The 20,494-nt window shown below is 46.2% G+C and overlaps 1 protein-coding gene across 1 annotated transcript; it reads right to left on the bottom strand.

Annotated features, from left to right (window-relative positions):
• Positions 1-2,538: 2,538 nt before the first annotated feature.
• Positions 2,539-15,831, bottom strand: LOC122730469 (actin, clone 302-like). Its single transcript, XM_043969607.1, has 9 exons — positions 15,795-15,831; positions 15,116-15,255; positions 11,846-11,974; positions 11,605-11,715; positions 10,367-10,451; positions 8,725-8,886; positions 7,380-7,565; positions 4,766-4,947; positions 2,539-2,682 (listed from the first exon to the last, which is right to left on the bottom strand). Exons 1-9 carry the CDS (start codon positions 15,829-15,831, stop codon positions 2,539-2,541), a joined length of 1,176 nt encoding a protein of 391 aa, XP_043825542.1.
• Between the last annotated feature and the right edge of the window lie 4,663 nt (positions 15,832-20,494).

Here is a 20,494-nt window from a genome sequence, read left to right as displayed (position 1 = left end):
CTGAGGACCTGAAGAATATCCCAAGAAGGGACCTTAGGATGATGCCACATGAGCCTGGATTAAAGGCATGGAGTATGTTTAGCTAGAAGAGAGTAAGATTGCACAGACGTGAGAGAGCTGTCATTTGGTATCATTTGGAAGAGTGTTCGATGTGTTCTCTTTGGTCCCAAGGGCAAAAGAAGGAGCAAATTCTGACTTCACCTAGGGGCTGGGGTGGAGGAGAACTCGCTGACAATTGGAGCCAGCTCAGAATGGAATGGGGTGTAGCTAACAACAGGTAGCTGTTTCCAAACTGGAAGTCTTTTAACTCCTTGTCAGAGATGATAGAGAGGGGATTCCTGTGCAGGAAAATCCCTCATATATCTTTTAGCTCTGGGATTCCTATGGGGGTTCAGATTTCTTATCCATTTTGTTTAAGCAACTAAAAACTGAGTGCCACTTCTGTCCTCCCTTAGGAAAGAGGTTTCTACCCATCTTCCCAGTCTCTTTTCTCATTCAACTGAATTACAAGTTTCAGCAGTCCAGTTTCAGCCTGAGGGAGGGATGCAGTGAGTGTCCATGGTCATACCATAAGGCAGTAATCAAAATGATCATTTGCAGATTCAGTGCTTTTGCAAATAGGAACTTATGAAGCCTCACACCTGGTCAGAAGCAAGGTCTGTTATGACAAGTGTCCAAAAGGGGATGCTAAGTCCCAGAGAGTTAAGTGCCCTGTGCAACTGGAGCAGAGCAAGAGAAAAGAAGAGGCTTTTTTGGACTCTTGGTCCAAAACGTGCCATGCCTTTGTGAGAGCAAGACATTACAAAAAATCCCAGAGAATTTGGCATGAGGTCAGTTTCTCAAGGCTGGGTTGGCTGGATGGCATTTATATAGGAGCGTATGTGGGTGATATTCATTGAACCCCAGTCTGTGGTCTCTCCCAGAGCTAGACCCATGTTAGATCTGTGAAAATTAGACAAGAATGCACTCACATGATCAAAAATGACTGCAAGATCCATGAAGCTGAATAATCATTCCCATCCCTGGGCTCAGGATGCTATCTGAGGGCAGAGCTCCACTGTCAGAATCTTCAGGTAAGCTCTACTTCCTGTGATTCTCCTGAGGGTTGCTTATGAAATCACCTAGATAGCTATGTAGCAGTGGATAGAAAGCCACTGTGTCTGGAGTCAGGAAGACCTGAGTTCAAATTTGGCTTCAGACACTTATTAGCTGGGAAACCTTAGCCAAGTCACTTAACTCATTGTTTGCCTCAGTTTCTCATCTGTAGAATGGGCATAATAGTAATACCTACATCCCAGGGTGGTTGTGAATATCAAATGAGAAATAATTGTAAAATGCTTAGCATGGGGCCTGGCACATAATAAGCTCTATATAAATGTTAGCTTTTACTATGGTTATCATCATCTGGTCTGAACTACGTGAGGGCTGGAAAGTGCCCCAGTCTTACAGTAACCTGGAATACACCCTGGTCTCTGTGGACAGTTTCACAAGGTCTGAATCTGAAGTTATATGAAGGTTTAGCTTGATGGTTTTGCCCTAAATTCTCATCTGGCATTTTCTGAATCTAATTAGGTTGTAACAAGCTGTTAGCGTGACTAATTGCTCTCTGTATAGTAGAGGAGGCTCACTACTGTATAGTAAAGGCCATTGCCCAATAAATAAATGAGATGTTCTCCCTTCTCATCTCCACCTGCAGACTTCCCTCACTTCCTTTAAGTCTCAACTAAAATTCCTTCTTCTACAGGGAGTCTTTCCCAATCTCTCTTCATTCTAGTGCCTTCTCTCTGTTAATTATGTCCCATTTACCCTGTATATGGTTTGTTTATAATCTATCTGTCATCCTCTTGTCTCCCCTGCTAGACTGAGAGCTTCCTGAGGACAGAGACTGTCTTTTGCTTTTTTTTGTACCCTGCCCCTGGCACTTAGTACAACACCTGGCACATAGTAGGTGCTTTGTAAATGTTTGTGGATTGGTTGACTAGTCCTTACAAGGTTACACATAAAATTAAGGGAAAAAAGCAAGGATTAGTAGTAAGGTGTATAGGTTTGTGTATGTGTATGCGTATGTGTGTATGTATATGCATATGTATGTGTGTGCATGTGTTATGTGCATGTATATATATGTGTATATGCCTATATTTATGTATATTCAGGATTGACTTCAGAGGCTAGTGTTTCTTTTCATAATAACTTCAGCTGTTTTATTAATGGTATTTTGAATTGGATTGGGTCTAAGGACAGTGACAGTTCTGTTGACTAATGTACATAGTACATTAAAGTTTGCAAAGCACTTTGCATACATATGTAGATATACACGTATGCATGTATTGTACATGTGTCTCTTTTCATTTCAGCCATTTAACAACCATGCTACTGGGTAGGTGCTAAAACTATTATTATCTCCAAATGTTAGATGCCCCAAAGAAAATGCAGGGATGAACCTTCAGAAAGAAGCTCAACAGGATGTATGTCGATACTGTAGCTTTTTATTGAGGGCTATCTGAGGATGAGAAGTTAGGGCTGGGGGACAGGGAAAGCTCAGAAGCATCGGCGATGGATGATGGAAGCACCAAAGTCCTCATATTCATAATTGTAGATCCACATATGTTGAAAAGAATTCAGAGTGGTCAGGAGGGAGCCGCCAAACCAGGAAGAGAAGCGGCATTCTGCAGGCACAATCACCTGGTGGAGGGAACCATAGGGAGTAGGCAGGAGTCTCCTGTGGCTGCCCAAAAGAACCAAGGCAGGTGGTGGAGCAGGAACAGGGCTGAACCCAGAATCAGAAAAGGCCTCACTTCAACTCTTACCGACTGTATTACGGGGCAAAGAGCATTGACTGTGGACTCAAAGGACCTGGATTCAAATCCTGCCTCTGGCACTTAGTGTTTGCAATGTTATGGGCCTCAGTTTACCTGTGGGACTTGGAGTAAGTCACTTCAGCTCTCTAGGCTCATGAGCTAGCTGGTAGAGGCATTTATACAGAATAGAGACACCCATGTCATCAGATGAAGGCACTGACTTGCTCAAGGTCATACAATTAGTCCTATCTTTGCATAAGCAACCCCAGTGCTTTTAGGCACTTTCCAGATTATTAAAGACCTGACTGAGCCAATGGCCTCCTTAAAGACTTTGGGCTGGCGTTCATGTGTGCTCACCAGGACTCTACAGTGGGTCTTCATGATCCTGGAAAGCAAATGCATTCATAGATCATAGAGCCTGGAGTGTGTGTTTGTATCTCTATGTCTTGGCCCCTAGGAAGCACACAGCAAATGCTTTTAATGCATTCCTTACAAGAGACCTTAAGGGACCACCTATTCTCACCCCCATACATCTTACAAAGGAGGAAACTGGAGCTCTCCTACTCTCAAAAAATAAGGAGAAAAGTTGGGATTTGAACTCAAGCCCTCCAGCTTGTCTATATCCGTAAGAAATATGATTCACACATGTAAGCTTGATACTGCAACGAGGCTCTGAGACAGTCAGAGTCCTTGAGAACAACCTTATTCCTCGATACTCTTTTACTATTAGTGCATCCTATGGGAAAACATTAGTATTTTGAGCTACCCAATGGAATTGCCTCTTCACGTTGGTCAAGAATCCACCCAAACCCACAGGTCTTCTCAAGTGGACTGCTATCTAGAGGTGCCCCCAACAAGACATTATCAGTGCTGTGGAGCCCACTCTGTTTCCATATTTCTCTAGACAGCCATAGGAGACGTCCCTACCTAGCTGGAAACAGGAGGATGGTCCAGGACAGGCAGGTGGTAGAGAGAAGCAGTCTGGAAAATGATGGGCTTTTCTCCTGTAATTATAACTGAAACAATAGCTGAGATGATTAGCTTTCATCAGCAGCTCATTTTCAATGGGAGAGAGGGCTGTATTTCTGCCCCTGAGCTTTCTGGGCTACCAGCAAGCCAGCCAACCTTGCCTCAAGTCCATAGCCTTGTTGGGAAAGGGCTCCACCTTAGAGGAATATCCTCTGGCTTTGGCTACCTGCCCTGTCACTGACATGTTGTGCCTCCTTAGGTCAGTCTCCAATTCCTCTTGATTGTTTCTGCCTTTCTCTTCTCATTTCCAAAATATTTCTAAAGCAAACCACAATAATCTTATTCAGTGAAAAGGGAGATTTTGCCCTCTTCTAAACAAATAAGAGGAATACAGGGATGCTCTACATGTTCTCAGGCACATTTGCTTGCTTTGCTTAACTCGTACCCTTGGTTACAAGGGAGGGTACTTTCTAGTGGGGGAAAGTCATTGGAAGTGGCAGTTATAAATGAAATCTTTTTAAAAGAAGGGAGGCATAAGAAGCCCCCCATGATTTTAGAGGTAGTTATCCACATTGCACTGATGAGGAAATAGATTCTCAGGAGGGACTTGCAGAGGTCACATAGTAAGTTATGAAGACAGTCCAGACGAGGAGTCAACTCCATGTTCCACCCCCTCCTGTCATAGAAATACTAACAAGCAGAAAAGGAACAGACGGGGCCAAGAGAAGGAAAAATAAGTGTCTGGATGATGAAATCAAATAACCAGTCATGTTTTCTGAAAGCCTTCAGGGAGCTTGTCCAAAGAACTCTCCTGTACTGTGGGCAGCCTGCTGAGAAGGGTCAGCTACTCATTGGAAGGCCAGGGACCAATCACTTAGTTTCCTTAGTTTCCTGGGCTATAAATTGGGGATGTGAATTATAGGTGTCTCAGTGAAAGCATTGAGAGACTCAAGACCACCCAAATGGGAAAGCCCCACCCTACTTCAGGAAGAAAGTACCTTAATCTTAGTCATCTGGGGTGCCTGGGCCTTGATTTCTTTGGCCACTCGTTCACCCAGGCCTGGGAAGAGCATGTTACCTCCACAAAGGATAGTGTTCACATAAAAGATCTTCCTTATTTCAAAGTCACATTTTGCAAGGCTCTCGTATATGTTTTTGTGAAGACCTGGAGATGTGACCCCTGCAAAGAAAAAGGATGCATTAGTATTTGTCTCTTAGAAAAGCTGTCCGCACCAGCATCAGGCAAATAGCAGAGCAGGCAGTAACTGAGCTTTGTCAGCACCATGGCTAGGGCCAGCAGTGGATCTGGAAAGAACCAATCTGCTTGATATCCTCAACTGCAGCTGATACCCCACAGGGCTGGCCAAGCTATGTAAAAGGGAGGGAGAACTTTTTCAGGGGCTTAGAATTATCTAACTGGGCTACCACCTGAGCCCTTAGGGACTTCGGGTTGTTCCTAAAATAAGTCAAATGCAGGTAAACCCACCAGCGTCAGAAAGTTCTTGGTGGTACTATTTGTGTTTTCCAATGAGAAATGTCCTTGATATGGGTCAGTCAGTCAACAAGTGTTTGGTGGGGGTACAAAGATAAGAAAAAGAATCCTTGTTCTCAAGGAGCTCAGTCTAATGTGGGAGCCAACATGCAATGAACTATGTAGAAACTAGACATAGACATTACAAATCATAAATAAACAACAGATGGAAAGCCCCTAATTTTCAGGAGGAAATCAGGAAAGGTTTCTTGTAGAAAGTGGGATTTTAGTATATCTCTGGGTCTCTTCCCTGGTGCACAGACCAGCAGGGAGGCAATTGGGGAAGAGTATCCTATATCTGCCCATCCCCTGCCCATGTGTTCTGTATCCTACAGCAATTCCTGGTGCTACCCCCAAGTGAGGAAGATGGTATTTATCTGTTGATCTGAGTCTATGATGATAAGCCTGTGGTGAGACAATTTGGGGTACATCTCATATAAAATGAGGGTCTGATTGTCTCTATCACTCTCTCCCTCTTCTTTTCTGTTTCCCTCTCCACCCCGTTTCTCTCTGTGTGTCTGAAACCAACCCTCATGAGTTCCATTATCCATTCTCTATAGCTGATTCACAGGTCTATATACCCAGCTCTAACCTCTCTCTTGAGCTCCAGACCACCATCACTAGAGCTGCTTGTTAAGCATTTCAAAGTGGATGCCCCACAACATGTCCCAAACTGAACTCATTATCTCCTCCAAGCCTCCCCTCTTCCCATCTTCCCTGTTACTGTCAAGGGTTCCACCTTTCTTACAGTCACCCTAGTTCAAAGCCTTGGAGTTCTTTATTTTTCCCTTTCCTTTTCTAATTCCCAATTTCTAATCAGTTGTCAAGTCTTATCCATTCCATCCCCTTCTCACCACTCATATAGGCACTCTCCTAGCCCAGGCCCTTGGCCCCACTAGCTTGTCTGTACAACTGTCATGGCTTCCTAATTGGTCTCCCTGCTTTCCAGTGCCTCCACACTCCAATCTTTCCTCCTCACAACTGCCAAAATGATGTTTCCAAAGCAGAGATCTGACTGTGCTGCTCCCCTGTTCAAGAAGCCCTGGGGCTCCCAATTGCTTCTACTATAAAACAAAAATGCCTCTGTTTGGTATTCCAATCTCTGGCTCTTGCCTACCTTTCCAGGTTTACTGCATGTTCTTCTTCACTCTCATTTCAAATAAACTTGTCTTGTTGCTGGTCTTCTCACACACTATTCCATCTCCTGTTTCCATGACTTTGAACAGACTGTGCCCCACCCCCAACTCTGGACTGCCTTCCCACTGCTTCCTAAAAGCACTAGCGCTCTTCAAGGTGCAGCTCAAAAACCACTTCCTATGATGAGCTTATTCTGCCCTGGTTCCTCCCCAGTGGCCTCCTCCCTAGAAATCCCTTTATGTTTACATTGTGAATGCCCTCTCTCTCCATCTCCACCTCTTAGAATTTCCAGTGGCCTCCAAAACTCAGCTGAAATGCCACCTCTCTCTCACAGGAGGCTTCTCCTGCCCCTGGTCCCCTCCAAATCTAACTATTCATCTTGTTTCTCTTCAGGACACATGCCTTGGCTCTCCCGAAGTCAGTATTTTGAACTCTTCATTTCTATATACTTGTTTCCTTTGAAATCCTTCTATTGGATGCATTTTAAAAGATTATTCTGAGAAGAGCTCTTCAGGCTTCATGCCTACAGGATACAGGACATGAGCAAGATGAAGACCCCTTTCCCTGATGGAGTGTAAGCTCCACGGGAGCAGGAGTCATTTCTTTCTGTCTGTGCACCATGGATGCTTAGCCTGTGCCTGGCCCACAGTGAGCACTTAATAAATGACTGAATCAGCCGGGTCTCCCCTCCTCTCACCCAAATCTCTTCTCAAGAATCAAACCTGTGTTTCCTCCAGCCTCCTCATCCACTCATCCAGTGTGCTCCAATTCACTTGCTCAGTGCTGGTCCTCATCACCCCGCCCATGGAATTACTTTCTGCTTTGAAAGCCTAGAGTGATGGATGGTCCCACAGGCAGCGTGTGTGTGTGTGTGTGTGTGTGTGTGTGTGTGTGTGTGTGTGTGTTGGGGGGGGGGGAACGTGCTCTATGTCTGGTGGCCCCACCTAGCATGGATGGTCGGAACAAAGCCTCAGGACAGCGGAACCTCTCCTTGCCCACGGTAATGATTCGGCCATCAGGGAGCTCATATTTCTTCTCTATGGAGGATTCTTCAGTGTGCATTTCCTCCGCATAGTCCAAAGCCACGTAGCACAATTTCTCCTTGATGGCTCTGGCCATCTCCCATTCGGCTGGTGGGGAGAGAGAAGCCTGTATGGGGAAACCTGCCTCCAGAAAGCAAGGTCTGTTTGTCAGGGATCCCGAGCCTTCTGGGGCCAGGGCTAGGGAAGGGGGGGAGGCGAGGATGTCTCCTTTTTTAGAAAGGACTTTTACAAGAAACAACCCCCAGGATAAGGTAGTGTGGACACTCTCTGAGGCAAGACCTTTCCCCCCTTTTCTTCCTCTTTGGAATGATCTCCAAAGGTCCTGACACATATTCAGCCTTCTATCCTTCCATGCACTCATCTGCTCACGCATTCGTCTATGTGAGTATCCCCACTATATGCCAGGCCCATGCCAGGTGCTGGGGATACAAATTCAAACTAAAGAGGGCTTGCTTGACTTTGGACCTTACATTGGGGCGGGGCTCCGGGAAGGGGCTTGGATAATGGACAGCAGACACACCAATGCACACATAAGGAAATACAAAACATTCTCCTCCCATGGGCCCATGATGTCATCAATGTGGTTGATGCCCACTCCGACCTCGATGAAGATAAAATAAAATCAACACTAAGTCATTTTGCTGGATGGGGGCATTAATAAGGAAAGACTGAGATCAGGAAAGGTGTCTTGAAGGAGGTGGCCCAGGAGCTGAGCCTTGGAAGGGGAGAAGGACAAGAGGAGGATCACCAGGCACAGGGGCATGGCCTTTGCCAAGCCACAGAGGCAAGGGGGGGAACCTTGCACTTGGAACACAGCTCCTAGGAGAGGTGAGGGATAGTAGGGAACCCTATCTCCTGGAAAGCCTCCTAGAAAGATTGGTGGCACCCAGACTGTGGGGGGGGAGCGGTTAATGCCAAACAGAGGAGTTGGTATTTCATCCTAGTGACCACTGACCAGTGCTTCTTGTGCAGGGGCAGTGACACGATCAGGCCTGTGCTCTGGGAATAGCAGTTTGGAAGCCATGGGCACTACAGATCAGAGGAGAGAGACTGGGGACAGGGAGCCCAGTTAGAAGTTACTGTAATAGTTTAGGGGAGATGCAATGAGGACCTCAAGGGCAATCCCTAGCGTGCTGCTGGTCCCATTGGTTGACCCTCTGCAGCAGAGGAGGAGTCTGCTTTTAACTATGCGATGGACCTTAGCTCCTTTCCCTGCATTGTCTGGTCAGGGCTTGCGCTGTCTCACCCAGGGTGCTCAGGGAGTAGCCTTTGTCAACGAGAATCTTCGTAAGGTACATGGAGAGGTCCCAGCCTGACACCTGCAGGTTCATGATGGCATCAGACAAGATGTAGCCACCATCGATGGCAACATTGTAGGTCACTTGATCCCCAGAATTCACGACAAATCCTGGAAGAAGAGAAGGCCCTGGTGCATCCCAAGGAAGAGGTCTGGCCTCCTCTCAAGGGAATTAGATAATAGATAGCCTGCTATATGCAGCTGAGCTAAGTTGGGAAAACTAGGAAGAGAAAGGAGGAGCTTGGATTGGAGGGTTTCAGAGAGCCACAGCCTACAATGCCTTCACCTGTTAATGAAGATGTCCTTGTAGTCTTTTAGCGGGCTTTAAGGTCAGAGAATCGTGGAACTACGGAGCTTGGAAGACCCTTAGAACAAAGAGCTGGTGGGGCCCTTATAACATGAAATCTTAATGACAGGGAGAGACCTGAGAATATCAGAGATCAGAGCTGTCACTGAGCTAAGAGTATAGGATGCTAGAGCTGGGAGGGACCTGAGAACAAAGGAAATGTCAGAGATAGAGTAGACCTGAGAGTACTGGATATCAGAGTGGAGAGGATCCTTAGAGATAATATAATCCACCCCATCCTCCTTTATAATGGAGATGATGGTTTAGGACCTGGCTATAGTGTTTCTGGCCTATTAATTTGGATGAAGGTCAGGGCACACGCCAAGCTGATGTGCCCTTCTGTTGGATAAGAGGTAAAAGCCCAGGTCTGGGATGAAGAGCCTCATCACAGAGGGTCTCCTGACAGAAATGGACTTTAGTTCCCAAAATCCCCAAATGGGACTCCTTGATCCAGGTTTGGCACCTTTTCTTGCAGGTCAGAGAAAGACCTCACTCTTCTCAAGAATTCCAAGGAGGCATTTGTGTGTCAAGAGCAATGAGGGTCTGGAATCCTGGTTCTGAGAGCTGGAAGGAACCTCAGAGGTCATCTGGTTTAACACTCCTTTTACTCCAGAGGAGACTGAGGCCCACAGGGGCTAAGTGGCCTTAGTAATAAACCAGGCACTACCAGCTCTCCAACACTGGTGATGTGGCATTGCTCACTGGCTGGCAGTCTGAGCAGGTGCTCTAGGAGGTGTGACTCCCCACCTGACTAGAGTAGAACATAAAATACAGCCTTTCAAAGTTGAGATGGACCTTAGAAAATAAAACATGGAATGTTGAAGGTGGGAGGACACTTAGAACATAAAATGTGGCCTATCAGGGCTGGAATGAACCCTAGAGCATGAAATGTCAGAGCTAGGATGGCCTTGAGAGTGTGGCACATGAAATCTTGGAGCTAGGAGAAATGTTAGAGCTAAGAGAGGCTTTAGGATACAGAACAGAGAGGACGTTAGAACATGGAACATAAGATATCAGAGTTAGAAGGGGCCCTAGAACATCGTACATAGAATATCAGAGATGTGAAGGAACTTAGAACTGGAAGAGCAATGGAAGAGAGCCCAGGGAGCGTCTCATCCAAGCCCCTCATTTGATAAGACTGGGATACTGAGATGCTAATTGTATCACCTGGACAGAATTTTTCTGGCCTACATATTTGGGAAAACCAGCTTTAAGGCAGAACTTAATGGAGGTGTCAGCACTCACCAGTGGTCCGGCCCGACGAAAAAAGGGACAAAATGGACTGGATTGCTACGTACAGGGCTGGAACTTTAAAGGTTTCAAACATAACCTACAAAAGAGAGTCCGCAGTCAGAAGGGGCTGTTCCTGGGGGGGGGGGGGAGGCAGGGAGAGGCAGGATTCCAAGAGACAATGGGAATTTCCTCCATGGTTCAGGGCATGGGCAATATTCAGTCACAGACCTGGAATATCACTGCTGGAAGAGGCCCCAGCCCATTGGCGCTCCTTCACTCTCGAACCCTTCAGCTTCAGGAAACCCCCAACTTCCTTCAAAGCACCACCATGTGCTGCCTTCGGCTTAAGGCCTTCCCTATTCCTCCCCCCTGCCCCGTTGCTAGTGCTTTTCCCTCTTGAAATTGCTTGGAATTCCTTTGCATTTGCCTCTCTGAGACAGATGTTATATTGCAGGTAGAATATAAGCTCCGTGAAGACAGGCATGGTGGCATTTTGTCCTTTGCATTTCCAGCCCCTAGCACAGCGCCTGGAACAACAGGATTCTCCTCTACTGCAAACTCACCAAACAGCAATGCCACCAGTGCTTGCAAACCTTCCATTGCTCTTTCCTAGAGAGCATTGATGTCTAGGGCCATGCTGGGGAGTGGCATCTTATTACAACCTCCAACAAGGGAAGACCAATTCAGGGCACTGGGGCAACACATGCCCTGCGTCCTTAAAGAGGGAAGCAGCAAGGGAAGGCCCTGGACACCTCCCTCATTTTCCACTTCACCAACACACACACACTCATACAGTCTATGAATTCATGAGAGAATAAATCAGGATTACAGTGTGTTCAAACGGTGGACAGTGTTTGACTCTCCCCCCCCCCCCCTCCGCCCTTTTGTTTTTGCAGGACAATGAGGGTTAAGTGACTTGCCCAGGGTCACACAGCTAGTAAATGTCAAGTGTCAGAGGCAGGATTTGAACTCAGGTCCTCCTGACTCCAGAGCCGGTGCTTTATCCACTGCACCACCTACCTGCCCCCCAGTGTTTGCCACATTAATAACAGGAACCCAGATCTAAGAAGGAATCTTGGAAAACAGAATGTCGGAGCCAGAGGGGATAAGAGAACTTTAGAACTCGGACGGCCTTTAGAACGTGGAGCATTGAGGGACGGGGCTGGGAGGAACCTCAGAACAGAAGGCATCAGGCTGGGAGGGGCTTTAAACGTGACTCTTAGTCCTTCCGTCACCGCCACCTCACTCACCTCTATTAGCTTCTCTTTGTTGGACTTTGGGGTGTTGATGTTCTCTGTCACCAGGAGGGGACGCTCCTCTGGGTCCACGTGGAGCACGTTGTAAAAGGCGTGATGCCAGATCTGAGGGAGAGAAGCCCCGTGGGGTCATCGGCGCGCGGGCCGCGCTCCGTTCGGGTAACACGGTCCCCCCGCCCGTCCTGCTAGAATAAGCGGCCCATCGGCCCCGCCTCGCCTCGGGCTGCGCGCTGACCTTCTCCATGTCATCCCAGTCCGTGATGATCCCATGTTCAATGGGGTAGTTGATAGTGAGCTTTCCCCGCTTATCGGTGACTTCGTTACCGATGAACGTGTCCCTTGCGTCCATTCCGGGCATCACACTCTGCAAAAGGCAGGTAGCGGCTTCTCACGGGCTGCACCCGCTGTGCCACAAGAGGAGGGCACTGGGGGAGGGGGCAGTGCTGCACGGGTGCGCCTCCCAGCTACTCCTCCGGGGGGTAGCTGAGTGTGCTCATTCGCACCCTATTCACCCTTTTTATAGATAAAGAAAATGAGACCCATTTCCTTCCCTGACCCAGTCAGTCTGATGTTTCAGGAAGATGACCCTCATTCCCTTGGATTTTCTGCAGAATTTGCATCCTCTCCCCAGTACCTCCCAGCTCAAAGCCCCTTTTCTCTGAACTGCTCTGCGGGCTTCCTTTTATCCTCTCCCTACGCTATCTGCTGTGGTAGGGTTATGTCTGGTGCCTGTCTGTGGTCTGGGGGTTCTTGGGCCTGTTGGTGTCCACCCCGGGCCACCTTCAAGCCTGCCTCAGGACTCTTGTGCTCTTGAGGGAAGCTGAGAACAAAACTCAGTCAAACGCTCAGTGATCTGTGTGCCAACTACTGACTTGTGGGTCACCGGGAGCACTTTTCAAGGACCACTTCCTTACTTCACCCAAAGCTGCCTTTCCTGGCTGCTTCCTTGGACATACATGAACATAGAATTTAGTGCTAGAGGTGACCATACAGAGCTAGTCCAATCTTATTTCATAGATGAGCAAACCAATGCTCAGAAAAATGAGATTTACTCATGGTCATACAACTAGCAACAACTAGGTGATGCCACAGAATATAGAGTACTGGGCCTTGAGCCAGGAAGCCCTCAGGTCAAAATTAGCCTCCGATGTTTACTAGCTGTGTGACCCTGGGGCAGGTCACAACCTCTGTTTGCCTCAGTTGTTCAACAGTAAGATGGGAATAATAATTTTTCCCTCTCAGGGTTGTTGTGAGGATCAAATGAAATAATATTTGTAAAGTACCTATTTACTGTGGTGCCTGGCACACAGTAGGGGCTATATAAATGCTTATTCCTTTCCCCCAGTATCCGAGCCCTAGTTTGAACCCAGATTCTATGATTCAAACCAAGAATCTTTCTACCCTGACCAAGCCGGGTTTCTGGGAAAATAAATTCATGTCAAAATCAGCCAGAGTCAAACATGATTTGGAAAGCTATTGATGACTCCTATCTTGTCTCCCAAAGCAAAATAGAAACAATCGGCCCTTGAATGTGGACCCCTGCTACTTTAGATTGCCCAGAAATCCAGAGCCTCTTGGATAACTGAGAGTCACTCACTTTGATAAGCCTTTTAAGGCTTATGTGTGTGGTTATGACCCCAATGTCACAGGAGTGAGAGTGTGAAGCCCACAGGAGTGAAGGGATTGGTCCAAGGTGGCCCAGCAAGTCATCGTGAAGGACGCAGGGAGGGGCTATACCCAAGAGGAATACATGAATGAATCCTGCAGAAAATCTCCCCAAATACTACTATCTCTTCTTGGCTTCTACCTGGAAAGCTTCATGAGATAGATGGAGGCCGTTGGCTCGGGGGTATAACAAGCTATAGAGTTTAAAGCACCTTTAATAAGCCACCTGGAATACAGGAAAGGGACAGAACCAGAGAGGGCACAGTGAGGCATCTGGTTCCTTTAAGTCAGAACAGGGGGATGCAGAATAGGATATATCCAAAGGAAGAGAGGCTGAAGGGGGCTCAGAGAGTAGAAGGGACTAGACCAAGGTCACACAGAGATTGGGAACAGATCCAGGACTAGAACCCAAGTGGGGCCATCCAAAAAAGCCTTCAGTTTTGTGGACCTCTTTGAGAATCATAAGACTCATGTGAAGCTCTCTGTCCTGCTTACTGGAATCTTCCATCTATATTTTTTCTGTGCTGGACACTTGTACTGTCTGGACCTCCTAGCCAATCCCTGACTTCTGTCTACTTATGACATCAAGGATGGGAAGCCAATCAGATATTCCTGAGGGAAACCCTACCCTCTCCCAGACCTCTTCCTGTGGTCACTGATTAGCCTTGAGAGTGAAGTAGGGAACTCCAAACATCCTCCTACCAAACTTACAGAGGCGTGAAGAGATTGGTGTCATCTGGTGTCCGAAGTCCAGAGAGCAGCTTCTGGCGTGAGCAGTGACCCCCCACCCCCTTCCTTTTCTTCCCACTGTGTCTAGAAGTACAGTGGGATCAGGTTATTCCTGGAAGAAATGCCTCTCTTAATAGAGCGCCAAATCACATTAACCACACTGGTAATGAATAAGGAGCCTGCAAACCATTAAAATCCTTAGGTCTTTTCCTATGTCCCCCATCTTGGTTTTTTAACTTAAGTACAAAACTTTATGTTTATCCCTATTGGATAAAGTGGATTTATCTTTTTTGATCCAACCCAATGGTTTAGTCTGTCAAAATTCTTTTGGACTCAGTCGCCCACTATGTTAGCTCTTCCTCCCTCCTAGCTTTGTGTCATCTGTGAATGATTAACACGTTCTTGGTGCCTTCTCCAAGTTCTTGATAACAATGTCAATGAGCAATAGGCCAAGCATAGATCCCCAAGGTCCCCCAGTAGAGATCACTTTCCGTCTTGACACTGAACCATCAATCCCTACTAGTCCTGAATTCATCTGACTGTATTATTGCATTCTTGCCTATATCTCGTCATCTTCTCCAGAAGAATTGTAGGAGATACCATGTTAAAAGCTTTGCTAATCTAAGTAAAGTATAATTTTCTTTCCCTCATCTATTATAGTTTAGTAGTCCTGTCAAAGAAGAGAATGAGATTAGTCTGGCATGACCTGCTCTGTATGAAACCCATCTGCATTCTGTGATCACCACTTCCCTTTCTAATTGTTCAGCAACCATCTCTTTAATGATTGATCTCTTCTACAATTTTTCCAGTCATCCTTTGTCCTGAACCTCACTGTCCTTCATGGTCCTCACTATCTTAGGGACAGCCTCAAAATGTCCTTTGTGTGAATTTAAAGGTGCCTATGCTGAAGACCTCTGGCTTTTTCCCATCACTGGTCAGTCATTCTGTCTCTTTTGTTACAGCCTCTGAGTCCCCAGAGCAGCTGTGGTGGCTGAGACGCAGAGACTCCCCTTTTGTACACTCTGTAATATCACAGAGCTAACATTTTCCTTTGTCTGGGACAATCCCGAGGGCTCCACAGACATGACTTCTTATCATAGTGGATACTAACCTGCCTTTTGTAGCGCCCAACCATGCATGGGAAAACAAATCGGGGGGCCTGTTCTCCACCAAACCCCACTTTGAAGTATCTGGAGCCGCCATCAAATATAACAGCTGAGCAAACTTCACCTTCTCCCAGTTTTTCTGTGGCTATTGGAAAGAGACAGTGGGGGCGGCTGGGTGGCGCAGTGGATAAGGCACCGGCCCTGGATTCAGGAGAACCTGAGTCCAAATCCGGCCTCAGACACTTGACACTAGCTGCGTGACCCTGGGCAAGTCACTTAACCCTCATTGCCCTGCAAAAACAAAAACAACAAGAAAAAAACAAAAAAAAAAAAAAGAAAGGAAAAGAGACAGCACAGTCCTGCCTTGTCCTGGGTCCAGTCTTAAGGCCTCTGGGTCCTCAGCAAAGAGGCAAAGACTATGGACCTCAGAGACCTGGAAGAGATCAATCCTTGGGTCCCTGAGGAGTCACCCTTCCTCCCACCCATAACCAGATTGGGGAAGGCAGCTGCTAAGCAGAGATTGAGCCCCACAGGAAGTCGAGCCCTTTCCACTCGGGGAAGGTCACTCAGCACCCTGCTGTCCAATCCCACCCACTTGGGGACCCAGGGAGATGTCAGAACCAGCTTTCATTGGCTGTCTTTGTTGCTAGTTCCCCTCCTCCTCCCACTTCCTCATTCTCTCACATGTTTGGCTTTGATGGCCCCATGCACTTATCACCATTTCTACAGTGACTCTCTCTGCTTACTGACCCAGACATGCTAGGGCCCTGACTTGGCAGGGCCTGTCTGCATTGTGACCTTTCCAGTGCCTACATCTCTGACCCTGTGTATCCTGGCCTTCACTTCTGTCTAAACTACTTGGACTGTGACAGCTTTTGCCTGAGCTTCTATTCACCTCTACACACTTTCCTGACCAATGTTGGATAATGGGAAGGCTCCTAGATGGGAAGTCCTAGAACCTGGGTTCCGGTTGGCTTTGCTGCCCATGATGTTGGCTACATTCCTTTTCTTCTCTAGGACTTAGTTTCTGAGCCTGTACAATGAGGGGCTTCTTGGGCTTGGTAAATTCTAAAGATCCTTCTCATTCTTCCATTCTGTGTTCATTGTTCCAGGGACTTTCCCAACTTCAGATCCAGTGATCTAACTCCACATGGACACTGAACCTATATGATAGCAGATGTACCCATCTCCTTAGACTTGAGTAGTCTGAAGCGGTCTTCACTAGGCCTATGCCACAGATAGGTCAAATCAGCTGTTTTCTCTCTCTGCTCAAGGACTCCTTCTAGAACTGAGTTTTCATTCTGCTCCTCATCCATGAGCTCTTCTCTGAGACAGTTTTGAAAGCTGCAATCTTGTCTTCATCACTGTGGTCTCTGAACACCATAGTAAAAACAAAGGTCACTTTGGGGGTTCTCTTGAAAAGTTGTCTAGTTATCAAATATTTTAAAGTATTTTGAATGTCCTGGTGGTGTGATTTAAAACGGGGCTAGTGTTTAGAGATTGAACCCAGAAGTGAGTTCTTTGATCAAGTGAATGATTACTTCTGAATTTGTGGTTTTTTTCTTTAAATCCCCTTAGTTTCTCATAGAATAAAAGGTTACATAGCCTATCCTAATCTATTTCTCATAGGTTCACAGAGATACCCACTGAGAGGTGGGTAGGACCGCAAGGATCCTCACCTGGGCACGAATCCCTCCCTGATATCTCTTATAACTATCCCTCCAAGGCCTCATTCTGGGCTGTCACCTCTTCTCCAGGAGCCCCATTCCACTTTGGCACAGTTCTCATTGTTTGGAAGTTTCCCTGATGTTCACCATCAGTTTGCCTCTTTTTTTTTTTTTAATATAGACTTCTAAATGGCTGTGTTTATTTTTGTTTTGTTTTGTTTTTGTTTGGTGAGGCAATTAGGGTTAAGTGACTTGCCTAGGATCACACAGCTAGTAAGTGTTAAGGGTCTGAGGCCGGATTTGAACTCAGGTAGTCCTGACTCCAGGGCTGGTGCTCTATCCACTGCACCACCTAGCTGCCCCTAGTTTGCCTCTTAATGCTCCACTGGTTGTGACTGGTTCTGCCCTTCGGAGTCAAGCAGAATGCTAAACCCTGCTTCTGTACTATGGAGGGAGCAATTAGCTGCCCTCCCCACCCTAAGTTTTTCTCAGAGGAGGAACCTACCTGTTCTTTACTCCACAACTGCTGGCTTTGCTCAAAGCATTGACTTCCAAGAAGATCAATATATTTTCCCAAGAGTTTGCCTAAAGAGGGGTAAAAATCATTACGATCAGTTTTATTGGGTCAAGTAGTTTGTTGTCTATGGACTGTGGTGATTCTAGTCTAGAGGATAAGTATATCCATTTAGCGCCATGAAGGAAAAAAGGGAATGGGATCCATGCTGATGTTTCACAGAGAATAAATGATTGGCTTTTTTTTTTTTTTTGGAAGGCAAAGGAGCTAACATTCCAACCAAGAATCGCCTACACAGCAATACTCAGCATAATCCTTCAGGAGCAAGGCCTCTTGTGAGAAATATGCTTGAGCTGTGAATCAAAGGGACCTATGGATTCTAAAAGGCAAATATGAGGGAACTGAGCATTCCAGGCATGGGTGGGGGAGGAGGTGGCACATACAAAGGAATGTTGCCTATAAGGCACAGTAAGGTCATAAGTTTGGCTGGAAGATAGAGTATGTGAGAGGAAGTGACTTCAAGTCAGAAAGATAGTTTGGGGCCAGATATTGAACTAGCTTAAATGCCAAATGGTAGTGGGCCTTTTATCAAAGACTCAGTATAGAACCCCTGAAGTTTCAGTGGGGAGGGGAGTGACATGGCCATGCCTGTACTTGACTACGAAGAGGGGAGAGGAAAGACTGGAGTCGGGGGACAGTTAGGAAGTGACTCCGATACTGAATTCAGGAAGGAAGCCATAAGGGCCAGAACCAGGGTAGTGACTGTGAGTGGAGAGAAGGGGATGGGCATCATGAAGGTAACATGGTTAAGATTTGGCAATTGATGTGACTGGGTGTGGTGGTTGAGGGAAAGTGAAGAGTTGATGATTTCAAAGAAATTCTCCATTTCAAGACGACAATCTTCCTCACATTCATGACACGCTTCCCGGCCATCTTCAACAAGGACACCTAAAACAATTCAAGCTTTTTTCTATGTTTTCAGGGTCATTTAGGAGGATCCATGCTTTGGATATTATGCTCTCATAAAGCAATGACCTCAAGGGTTGCTGAGGTGTGTAGAGCTGTTTGTCCCTGCACTTAATGGCCCCAGTCTGTTGCAGGCTCTTTGATTCTGATTCTCCTCCTCCTTCTTTCTTTTCTTCTTTCCCTTTTCCTCCTCCTGATTATCTTCCATGTCATCCTACTAGTCTTCCTTCCCATTCTTGTCCTCATCCTCCTTCTCCTTCCTTCCTCTCTCCTCCTCCTCTTCCTCTTTCTCCTTTTTTCTCCTTCAAAAAACACAGTCTCTGCTTTCAAGGAGCTACCAGTCTACTAAAAGAGAAAACAAGCAACCATGTATAAACAAGCTATATGCAGGATAAATTGGAGACAGTCTTGGAGGGAAGACACTGGCATTAAGGAGAAAGAATCATGGGAAAGAGTTGTGTATAAGGAAAACCTCAGAAAATCTTAAAAAGCCATGGAGTCATAACTAATTCCTGTGAGTAATAGTTTACACCTTCTCATCTGTTGTGGGCTGGGAAGCCAAATAACAGGTTCATTAGTGCTGTGTCAAGAATAGAGCAGATGGGTGGTGAGGGCCTGAGGGGCTCTGCTATGAGGGGGGAGCACATGAATTATTAATTTAATGCATGGACTTTGCAACATCTTCTGGAGGTTTAGCATTTTTTTTTTGCTCACTTACTATTTTTTCAGCTCTGTGGCAGATAGCAAATGTTGCCAGGTTAAGCACACTTTTGCTTTATTGTTGAAGTGCTATCCTACAGGGAGAGGCAGTGTTGTATATTGGATAGAGAACCAGTCACAGTGAAGGAACTTAACAGTCCCTTGGGCCATACTGCAGGTCTTGGCATAAAGTTGTTTGGTTCTCCATGCTTGGGAGCTCTACTTTGGTTGTCCATCTCTATAATACTTTGTTGTTTTCAATATGCATTTTGTTTATTTTTGATTTACTATCACAGTTATTTCCAACCCCCACCTCAATGGAACACTACTACCTTGTTAACAAAGAAAAAATGACCCAGCTCTGAGGACCTCATAATGTATCATTGTGTATTGTAGTGAGTTTCTGAGTTGCTGTCTTTTACCCATGCTTGATAGTGGGACTCCCCAAGATGAAGAATTGTAATCACAAAGATGGGAGGAACCTTGGAGATGATCCCACCTGACTCCTTCATTTTACAGATGAGGAAACTGAGGCTTAGAGAGGTAAGGAGACTGTGGACAAGGTCACACAGCTCACAGGTGGCAGAGTGTAGATTCTAATTGAGATCTTCTATATTGCAATCTAGTACTTACTGTGTTCACTCCAATCCCAAGGTGCCCATAGGATGTGGATGTGGCACACAGTAGGCATTTAGTTAATATTTGGCTAATGAAGTGAAGAAATGAATTCATGGAGGTGGTTGTTACCTCATATGGCCAGAAAATGTTGCTTATGCTGATCAGGAATAACATTTTCATGTGGCATTTATTAGCTTATCATGGACATATTTTTTGAGCATACAAACATAAACACCCAACTTGAACGAAGCATCATCCTTCCTGAAAACTGCTACTTAAGCCAACGCAGAGAGAGCTAAAATACGTAGCATGGGCCACCCCCAAAAAAGGAAGGCCATGAAATCTAACTTTTATGAGCTAAGACCAACCCCACATCTACTGTTGCACCCCTATATCTTGCTTCCCTTCAGAATTGTCTTCATTTGCCTTCTTGAAGCTGCTAAGTATATAGTTTCCATGGCTCTGCTTTCTTTATCCTGAATCACTGTATATAATCTCCCCACATCCCTCTGAATGCTTCACACTCATCATTTCCTACCACACACAATAATATTCCATCCCATTTCCATACTACAACATACTCAGCCATTTTACAATCAAGGGACACAAAATTTCCAGATTTGTGCAGTTACGAATACCACTCCTGCGAATTGTTTTTCTACAGAAAGGACTTTTTAATTTTTACAATAACCTCCTTCAGGACATAGAGACTTAGTCATGGGATCACTGGGTCAGACTTTGGTCTAATCCCCAAGTGATTTCCAAAACAGTCATCCTAATCAGGAGCAGGGGGGTTGTTCCTGGCTTCCTTCAGCCCCACCTGCTGGAAAATACAGGGATGATTATAGAAGGAACCAGAGTTCTTTCCCCCCTCCCCTCTGCCTCCTGACTCCTTCAAGTCCCCACCTGCTGCAAGCAGC

The sequence above is a fragment of the Dromiciops gliroides genome, chromosome 6 (genome assembly GCF_019393635.1).
Source record: "Dromiciops gliroides isolate mDroGli1 chromosome 6, mDroGli1.pri, whole genome shotgun sequence".
NCBI classification, from domain to species: domain Eukaryota; kingdom Metazoa; phylum Chordata; class Mammalia; order Microbiotheria; family Microbiotheriidae; genus Dromiciops; species Dromiciops gliroides.
Note: the sequence above shows the minus strand (reverse complement) of the source record. Positions and strands in the feature narration are given on the sequence as shown.